Source organism: Rhinopithecus bieti, unplaced genomic scaffold (genome assembly GCF_001698545.2).
Source record: "Rhinopithecus bieti isolate Rb0 unplaced genomic scaffold, ASM169854v2 scaffold_74225, whole genome shotgun sequence".
In the NCBI taxonomy this organism is placed as follows: Eukaryota; Metazoa; Chordata; class Mammalia; order Primates; family Cercopithecidae; genus Rhinopithecus; species Rhinopithecus bieti.
The window spans coordinates 335932-346607 of record NW_016827667.1 but is presented as its reverse complement, the minus strand read 5'-3'; the positions used below and the strand labels follow the sequence as shown (position 1 = coordinate 346607).

General features: G+C 44.0%; 1 protein-coding gene across 1 annotated transcript in view; it reads right to left on the bottom strand.

The window, feature by feature from the left end:
- Positions 1-10676, bottom strand: part of KNL1 (kinetochore scaffold 1) — a 104693-nt gene that overhangs the window by 28481 nt on the left and 65536 nt on the right. Inside the window, 6 exon segments of the mRNA XM_017864014.1 lie at positions 918-1040; positions 2486-2604; positions 2808-2917; positions 6258-6326; positions 9607-9707; positions 10137-10240. Of these exon segments, the coding sequence (XP_017719503.1) occupies positions 918-1040; positions 2486-2604; positions 2808-2917; positions 6258-6326; positions 9607-9707; positions 10137-10240 (626 nt within the window).

Genomic DNA, 10676 nt, shown 5'->3' with positions numbered 1-10676 from the left:
CCCGACTATTTTTTTGTATTTTTTAGTAGAGACGGGGTTTCACCGTGTTAGCCAGGATGGTCTCGATCTCCTGACCTCGTGATCCGCCCATCTCAGCCTTCCAAAGTGCTGGGATTATAGGCTTGAGCCACCGCGCCCGGCTATTTTTTGTATTTTTAGTAGAGGTGGGGTTTCACCGCTTTGGCCAGGCTGATCTTGAACTCCTGACCTCGTGATCCAGCCGCCTCAGCCTCCCAAAGTGCTGGGATTATAGGTGTGAGCAACCGTGCCCGGCCAACTCTGTTTTTAAAGGTCATAAAAGTTGTTTATGTATTATCTGTACTAAGCTAATGGTGAGTTTTTTTCTTCTTGATTCATGTTTTAGGTTGAAGTATTCAAACAGTGAAGCAGGTACAAAAGAACAGACCAGTGGTCTCCAGCATTCACTGGAGATAGCAATGAAGGTCACTGACTTTAAGAAAAAATTCTTCACCTATAATCCCAGCACTTTGGAAGGCTGAGGTGGGCAGATCACTAGGTCAAGAGATCGAGATGACCCAGGCTAACATGGTGAAACCCCATATCTACTAAAAATGCAAAAATTAGCTGGGTGGGTGTGGTAGTGTGTGCCTGTAAGTCTCAGTTACTCGGGAGGCTGAGGCAGGAGAATCACTTGAACCCGGGAGGAGGAAGCTGAAGTGAGCCGAGATTGTGCCACTGCACTCCAGCCTGGTGACAGAGTGAGACTCCAACACACACACACACACACACACACACACACACACACACACACACACACTCTTCAAAATGAACTCAAGAGAACTGACATTTAGCTCTCACTATGGTCTACTGATTTGCTGACCACTTTGAGGAATTCTTCAAATAAAATGAACATTAAAAAGTAGTCCCGAGTCTTACCCTGTTGGCCCTTGACTCACCTAGTGTTCCCAACATGATTCTGTATGGTGGAAGGTAATGGTACAGATGGATAATAGGCTGAGAGAGACAAAGTTATTTCAAACTTTGCAAATGCTGCAGAGCTAGAGAATAATAGTCTCAATCTGTAAAAGACAAGATCCACAGTTAAAAATGCAACACAATAACAGCATGAAACACAAATTTTTTTTTTTTGAGATGGAGTCTAGATCTGTCTCCCAGGCTGGAGAGCAGTGCATGATTTTGGCTCACTGCAACCTCCACCTCCCAGGTTCTATCGATTCTCCCAAGTAGTTGGGATTACAGGCGCCTGTCACCATATTCAGCTAAGTTTTGTATTTTTAGTAGAGACAGGGTTTCACCAATGTGGCCTCAAACTCCTGACCTCAAGTGATCCGCCTGCCTCACCTCCCAAAGTGTTGGGATTACAGGCATGAGCCACGGTCCCAGCCCAATTTCATTTAATTTTTACACTGGCATGTCCAAGTTAGGTATACATTATTTCTTTTCCTTTTTTTCTTTTTTTTTGAGACGGAGTCTCGCTCTGTTGCCCAGGCTGGAGTGCAGTGGCGTGATCTCGGCTCACTGCAACCTCCGCCCTCCAAGTTCAAGCGATTCTCCTGCCTCAGCCTCCCAAGTAGCCGGGATTACAGGTGCCTGCCACTGCGCCTGGCTAATTTTTTGTATTTTTAATAGAGACGGGGTTTCATCATCTTGGCCAGGCTGGTCTTGAACTCCTGACCTCGTGATCCACCCACCTTGGCCTCCCAAAGTGCTGGGATTACAGGCGTGAGGAGATGGAGTCTTTTTGTGCCCAGGCTGGAGTGCAGTGGCGAAATCTCGGCTCACTGCAAACTCCGCTTCCTGGGTTCAAGTGATTCTCCTGCCTCAGCCTCCTGAGTAGCTGGGACTACAGGCGCCCACCACCATGCCTGGCTAATTTTTGTATTTTTAGTAGAGACAGGGTTTCACCATATTGGCCAGGCTGGTCTTGAAGTCCTGACCTTGTGATTCCCCCACCTCAGCCTCCCAAAGTGCTGGGATTACAGGAGTGAGCCACTGCGCCAGTTGTTGACCAAGTTGACCAAGTACTTACTTTATATATATATTCATTTAATAAACTGTTGACCAAGTACTTACTATTGGGTTGAACTGGATTCCCCCAAATCCATATGTTGAATTACAAACCCCTAATACCTCAGAAAGTGACCTTATTTGGAGTCGCTACACAAGTAATATGTTAAGATGAAGTCCTTCTAGAGTAAGGTGGGCCCCTAATCCACTATGACTAGTGTCCTTATAAAAAGGGGAAATGTGGAGCAGACATGCACAATGAAAGAACACCATGTGAACATGAAGGGAGGTTATGCATTTACAAGCCAAGGAATGCCAAAGATTGCCAGCAAACCACCAGACATTGGGAGAAGGCATGGACAGATTCTAACAGCCCTCAGAAAGAACAACACTGCTTACACCTTAATCTCAGACTTCCAGCCTCCAGAACCTGTTGTTTAAGGTACCCAATTTGTAGCACTCTGTCATGGCAGTCCTTGGGAACTAATACACTTACTCAGTATTATTAACATCTATGTTCATTAGGTTATAATTTGGTCCCCATCTCTTTAAATACTCAATCTCCTCTCCAAGGAGTCTGCAATGGTGCACTACCAGTGAGAATTCTTCAAGCATCTAGAAAAAGTGGGAAAAAAAATCCAATGAAATTATGAAAACATTTCAATGCTTAGTGGCTCACTTATAACTAACTCAAAAAAGCTTAACAATTGAATACATTTATCATTTCAGGATCCACTATCATTTATGTAAAGTTTCAGTTCTGCTTTTTTTGGAAAGATATCACAAATTTTCCTTTAAATACTTCAATCAGGCTTTACCTTGGGTACCTCATGCTGGGTTCTACATGTCTTCTTCCAGGATTCCTTTTCCTCAACGTACTGGAAAATAAGCTTATGAACTAAAAGGGAGGAAGGAGGAGCTTGATCCTCTGGGGAAGGAAAAAAAAGCAAAAGCAGGTTAATATTTATGATACATGTATTTTATATAAGCAAAAAATACTATATTATATAAGCTAGAAATACTCTAAACACTACCAGGTACATAAGTATTCTGTCCCTTTTTTTCTTCTGGAGTCTCCATTCTCCCTCTGTTGCCCAGGCTGGAATGCAACGGCATGATCTTCGCTCACTGCAACCTCTGCCTTCCTGGTTCAAGCAATTCTCCTGCCTCAGCCTCCCGAGTAGCTGGGATGACAGGCACCCGCCACCATGCCCGGCTAATTTTTGTATTTTTAGTAGAGACAGGGCTTCACCATGTTGGCCAGACTGGTCTTGAACTCCTGACCTCAGGTAATCCACCCGCCTTGGCCTCCCAAAGTGCTGGGATTACAGGCATGAGCCATCATGCCCAGACGTATTCTCTCCATTTTTATTTTCAAACATGATTACAACACATATGGCGAAGATAAGACATTTCTACAAAAACTCAAGCCTTTATCACATATAGAAACAGTATTTGAGTAAGAGTGTGGGTTTACATGTAACACAGACCTGAGTTTAAATCCTGGATTTCTTTTCATTTCTTTTTTTGAGATGGAGTGTCACTCTATTGCCCAGGCTGGAGTGCAGCAGTGTGATCTCAGTTCACTGCAACCTCCGCCTCCTGGGTTCAGGCAATTCTCTTGCCTCAGCCTCCTGAGTAGCTGGGACTACAGGCACACACCACAATACCCGGCTAATTTCTTCGTATTTTTAATAGAGAAGGTTTCACTATGTTGTCCAGGCTGGTCTTGAACTCCTGACCTCCAGTGATCCGCCCACCTTGGTCTCCTGAAGTGCTGGGATTACAGGCGTGAGCTACGGCACCCAGCAATCCTGGCTTTCTTTAATATCTAAGTGATCCTAGACACAACACTTAAGTTTTTTGATCTGTAGTTTCCTAATTTGTAAAATGGGGAACAAATCGCGTGGACTTCATAGTGTTAAGTAATACACATGCCTGATACAGACTAAGTGCTCATAATAGTAGTTTTTAAATTATGAAAATAGCTATTAATCATTGCTCAAGACCTAGTAATCATTTTTTTTTTTTTTTTTTTTTTTTTTTTCCTGAGACGGAGTCTCGCTCTGTCACCCAGACTGGAGTGCAGTGGAGTGATCTCGGCTCACTGCACGCTCTGCCTCCTGGGTTCACGCCATTCTCTCAGCCTCCTGAGTAGGCTGGGACTACAGGTGCTCACCACCATGCCTGGCTAATTTTTTTTATATTTTTAGTAAGAAGACCAGGGTTTCACCGTGTTAGCCAGCGTGGTCTTGATTTCCTGACCTCGTAATCCACCTGCCTCGGCCTCCCAATGTGCTGGGATTACAGGCATGAGCCGCCGTGCCCTGGCATGTAATAATTTTTTTTTTTTTTTTTTTAGACGGAGTCTCGCTCTGTCGCCCAGGCTGGAGTGCAGTGGCCGGATCTTGGCTCACTGCAAGCTCCGCCTCCCGGGTTTACGCCATTCTCCTCCTGCCTCAGCCTCCCGAGTAGCTGGGACTACAGGCGCCCGCCACCTCGCCTGGCTAGTTTTTTTTGTATTTTTTAGTAGAGACGGGGTTTCACCATGTTAGCCAGGATGGTCTCAATCTCCTGACCTAGTGATCCGCCTGTCTCGGCCTCCCAAAGTGCTGGGATTACACACAGGCTTGAGCCACTGCACCCAGCCAATAATCTTTTTTAAATCTTTTTTTTTTTTTTTGAGACGGAATCTTGCTCTGTCACCCAGGTTGGAGTGCAGTGGCACGATCTCAGCTCACTGCAACCTCCACCTCCCGGGTTCAAGCAATTCTGCCTCAGTCTCCTGAGTAGCTGGGATTACAGGCACCTGTCACTGTGCTCAACTAATTTTTGTATTTTTAGTAGAGATGGGTTTCATCATGTTGGCCAGGCTGGTCTCAAACTCCTGACCTCATGATCTGCCTTCCTTGTCCTCCCAAAGTGCTGGGATTACAGGCGTGAGCCACCGTGCCTGGCCAAAAAAATCATTTCTTTTAAAAGCTACCAAAAATTTGGAACATTACCCAAGCAGTTTTATGTCTAATACACATTTCTAAGAAAACATTGTTACTGTTGTCGTTGCTTATATTTAACGTAGTTTGTGAAAGAGTTCTCAAGGAGCAATTTATACCTGTAAAGCACCAACAAATATTTATTTATTTGTTTATTTATTTAGAGATAGAGTTTCTCACTGTGGCCCAGGCTGGAGTGCAGTGGTGGAATCTCGGCTAACTGCAACCTCCACCTCCTGGGTTCAAGCGATTCTCTCACCTCAGCCTCTTGAGTAGCTGGGACTATACGCATGCACCACCATGCCTGGCTAATTTTTGTATTTTTAGTAGAGATAGGGTGTTTCACCATGTTGGCCAGGCTGGTCTCGAACTCCTGACCTCAAGTGATCCACCTGCCTCAGCCTCCCAAAGTGATGGGATTACAGGTATGACCCACCGCGCCCGGCCAATTTTTTTTTTAATTAAAAAATTTTATTTTATTTTGTAGAAACAGGGTCTTGCTATGTTACCCAGGCTGGTCTCAAAGTCCTGAGCTCAAATGATCTGCCCACCTCGGCCTCCTAGAGTGCTGCAATTACAGGGATGAGCCACTGCACCTGGCCCAACAAATTTTTATTTTTATGTATTTATTTATGATTTATTTATTTTGAGAGAGTCTCGCTCTGTTGTCCCAGGCTGGAGAGCAGTGTCGGGATCTCAGCTCACTGCAAGCTCTGCCTGCTGGGTTCACGCCATTCTCCTGTCTCAGCCTCTCCAGTAGGTGGGACTACAGGCACCTGCCACCACACCTGGGTAATTTTTTTGTATTTTCAGTAGAGATGGGGTTTCACCGTGTTCACCAGGATGGTCTCAATCTCCTGATCTCGTGATCCGCCCACCTCGGCCTCCCAAAGTGCTGGGATTACAGGCGTGAGCCACTGCACCCGGCCTTATTTTATTTTATTTTATTTATCTTTGAGATAAGGTCTCACTCTGTCACCCGGCTGGAGTGCAGTGGCGTGATCTTGGCTCACTGCAACCTGCACCTCCCAGGTTCAAGTGATTCTTCTATCTCAGCCTCCTGAGTAGCTGGGGCTACACAAGGGCGCCACCACACCTGGCTAGTTTTTGTATTATTAGCAGAGATGGGGTTTCACCATGTTAGTCAGGCTGGTCTCAAACTCCTGACCCCTGGTGATCCACCCGCCTCAGTCTCCCAAAGTGCTGGGATTAAAGGCATGAGTCATAGTGCCCAGCCCCAACAAATTTTTAGAGGCTTAAATGTTTTCAACTTACCGTCTAACAGAGATTGAAAATTCACATCAACAATCTTCCTATAACGCTTGTCCAGGAAAGGGAGACCAACTAGAAAGAACCAGAATAATGATTTTTAAAAATTTTTTTAGAGAGTCTCACTTTGTTTCCCAGGCTGGAGTGCAATGGCGTGGTCTTGGCTCACTGCAAGCTCCGCCTCCCAGGTTCAAACAATTCTTCTTCCTCAGCCTCCTGAGTAGCTGGGACTACAGGCTCGTGCCACCACACCTGGCTAGTTTTTTGTATTTTTAGTAGAGACGGGGTTTCACCATGTTAGCCAGGATGGTCTCAATCTCTTGACCTCGTGATCCGCCCACCTTGGCCTCCCAAAGTGTTGGGATTAAAGGCATGAGCCACCATGCCCGGCCTTTTTTTTTTTAACTACCTGATTTGAAGTCACATAAAACTCAGTACTTTAGAATCCTACTCCTTTTGTGTAGCAAGTTTTTCCACACGAAGTTGAAGGGTTATCCTTGAATCATTGTTCTCTGTATTTAGTAAAGGCTCCCACTGACTGGTATGTCTTTGAAGGACATTTAAAAGGTAGTACACAGCTATATTTGTTAAGGCCTCCTCTTTTAACCCCTAACTTCTGTGAAAAGATAATTTTATTTTCAACAATCATATAAGGAAAATGGCTATGATCTCCCTACAACTACTATCCTTGTATAAATACAGTAAAAATGAGTTATGCTTTTAGCATTGCTATAATACGTTTTAGGTAGCTGAGATAGCTGCTAGCTCCTCCAGAGTCTAGGGTTATGTGTCTCCTAAATTGATTTTCTCTCTGTTAAATGATTTGTTACATATTTTCTATGTGTTAGGTACTGTGGATACCATGAGAAAAACAGCATACTCAACCTGTGCCCTCAAGAAGCTTACAACTCAGGGAGACGCACAGATAACTGCACTAATAAACACAGCAAGAACTACAAACTATGATAAGCACTATTAAGGAAAACCACAGGAAGCAAGAACATACAACAGAAGGGCAAGAAACTGATCACTGAGAGCTGAGCTCTTACAATTATTAGTAGAAGTTCATTAGTGGGCCGGGCGCGGTGGCTCAAGCCTGTAATCCCAGCACTTTGGGAGGCCGAGATGGGCGGATCACGAGGTCAGGAGATTGAGACCATCCTGGCTAACATGGTGAAACCCCGTCTCTACTTAAAATACAAAAAACTAGCCGGGCGAGGTGGTGGGCGCCTGTAGTCCCAGCTACCCGGGAGGCTGAGGCAAGAGAATGGCGTGAACCCGGGAGGCAGAGCTGGCAGTGAGCTGAGATCCGGCCACTGCACTCCAGCCCGGGCGACAGAGCGAGACTCCGTCTCAAAAAAAAAAATAAAATAAAAAAAAAAAGAAGTTCATTAGTGAAGTGGGGGAAAAGAGCGTTCAGGCATAGGAAACATCAGCATGAAGGTGTTGAGATAGGATATATACGCCTGAGCAGGAAAGACCACGATCATTTAAGGAAATAAAAGAAGTCCACTGTGGCCAGCATGCAGAGGTAGGAAGGTAGTATGAGACAGGAAAAGGAGAAAAATTCAGTTCAGGCAAGGCTTCATAGGCTAGATCAAATACTTTGATCATTAGCCTGAGTAATAGGTGCATAGTCAGATTTTCAATAATCACTGTAGCTTCAGGGAGAAGAAGATCCATAAAGACCAGTTGGAATGTTACTGTAGTCATCTAGGTTAGAGATGATTATTGACAGAACAGATGAAAAACAGTGGATGAATATTAAGAAACTAAAACCAGTAGGTTGGACGCTGTGGCTCATGCCTGTAATCCAGCATTTTGGGAGGCCAAGGTGGGCAAATCGCTTGAGGTCAGGAGTTGAGACCAGCCTGGACAACATGGTGAAACCCCATCTCCACAAAAAATAAAAATATTAGCCGAGTGTGGTGGCACAAGCCTATAATCTTAGCTACTTGGAAGGCTGAGGCAGGAGAATCACTTGAACCTGGGAGGCAGAGGTTGCAGTGAGCAGAGATTGCACTACTGCACTTCAGCCTGGGTGGCAGAGTGAGACTGTCTCAAAAAAATAAATACATAAATAAAATAAAACAAAACAGCATGTCGTACTGATGATTTGAATTATGTACAGCAAGGGAGAAAGAGGTATAAAGTGATTCCTAAGTTTTAATTTTGGACCTGGACAGAAGGTAATACTACTCATCGAGAAAAGAAACTTTCAAGGAGAATCAGGTTTAGAGGCCCAGAGATTGTAAAGATCCTAAGTTTCAATACAGCCATGTTTGCCCATGGTTGTCCATGTTGATGCTGACTGGTTAAAGAGAAAAGACCTAAAAGAGACTGACAATTAGTAAACTCCAACAAAACAGCTGGGCCTCTATCCAGTTACCATATAGTGATTTCCACCCTATACAGTGATTTCATCCTTTTAGATGATAAACCCACCTATACACACAGAACTTCCAATTAACTTGTTAGGGCCTCTTTTTTTTTTTTTTGAGACAGAGTTTCGCTCTGTTGCCCATGCTGGAGTGCAGTGGCGCGATCTTGGCTCACTGCAAGCTCCACCTCCCGGGTTCAAGTGATTCTCCTGTCTCAGCTTCCCGAGTAGCTGTGATTACAGGTGCATGCCCAGCTAATTTTTTGTAGTTTTAGTAGAGATGGGGGTATCACCATGTTAGCCAGGCTGGTTTCAAACTCCTGACCTCAGGTGATCCCCCTGCCTCAGCCTCCCAAAGTGCTGGGATTATAGGCGTGACCTGCAGGGCCTCACTCTTAAGTAAAAAAAGAAAAAAAGGCCGGGCGCGGTGGCTCAAGCCTGTAATCCCAGCACTTTGGGAGGCCGAGACAGGTGGATCACAAGGTCAGGAGATCGAGACCATCCTGGCTAACACGGTGAAACCCCGTCTCTACTAAAAATACAAAAAACTAGCCGGGCGAGGTGGCGGGCGCCTGTAGTCCCAGCTACTCGGGAGGCTGAGGCAGGAGAATGGCGTGAACCCGGGAGGCGGAGCTTGCAGTGAGCCGAGATCCGGCCACTGCACTCCAGCCTGGGTGACAGAGCGAGACTCCGTCTCAAAAAAAAAAAAAAAAAGAAGAATCACCAGTCATTAGGGTAAATTCTCTATCACGAAAGATGGAGATGAAAAGAAAGAAACTCAGTAAATAGACATGAGTAGCATGTTTATCCATTATTTTGATAGCAAAATTTTTATTTATGATTGACTCTTCTAAGACTTTCAGCAGTGCTCTCATCATGTCAACAGTTATCAGTATAGTAAAATAAAGATTTGAATCTTTAGTGAGTGTAGCCATTTATTTTTTGTAAAGGAATTATCTCACTTTGGCTCCTTACCAACTGACTCTTCAAAGGTGATGGTGAGTTGTACTGTGTCATAAACAAAGGTGAATACAGCTTGATCATCACTCCACTCAACAACATCCCACTCAGACAAGCTGAAGAGAGATAAACAAGATTTTAAAAGTATTTTAAAATTAAGATAAAAGAGAACTTCTGATACCACCCAAACAGTACCAACAACAGCTGCTAATGTTTTTCCACTGGACTGGGAGACAATATTTCAATTCAAATATTGTGAATGTATAAACTTAAGCTTTTAAAATAACTAAGAACTCAATCTTGAGTTGTATATCGGAGAAACACCAAGTCTAGGCAATGAAAAGCATAAAATATTGAGAAATTATAATTCCATAGTTCTTCTACTCTATTTTCAACTTACTGCTGAGTACACCGACTCTTTTTGAAACAGCACTGTAGAGGTTAAGAACACCAACACACTAAAATTACATCAATTGCTCCAGTCGCTTCAGACAACCACAAGGTACAGAATAAAACACAAACAAATGACACCTGCATTTCCTTACCTCAACTGATCCAGCAGTTCTTCAGTTTTATTTCTTTGTTTTTGCATAAAGTCTATTTGAGCAAGGGTCTGCTCTTTTTGTACCTCCAGTTCTAAGAGATTTCTGCAAATAAAAGCAGGTATTCAGAGAGAGATAAGGCTTTAGAGAATTAGAGAATTCAGACTCTATCAATATAAAAAGTTTATAATAAGAAGTCGCATGCTACATGACTCCCCACTGAGGTAATAATGTTAGGTGTATGGGATCCATTTCTGCATTCTTAGTTGTTGTTGTTTTTAATAAGCATTAATTTAGAAGTGCGTCTACCTGGGAAAGGCATAAATCATTGTTTTTCAAATTAGGATCCATGAAGATATCCTTGGGATTCACGTTAAGATACTGTTTAAATATTACATTTTGCCGGGCGCGGTGGCTCAAGCCTGTAATCCCAGCACTTTGGGAGGCCGAGACGGGTGGATCACGAGGTCAGGAGATCGAGACCATCCTGGCCTACATGGTGAAACTCCGTCTCTATTAAAAAATACAAAAAACTAGCCGGCC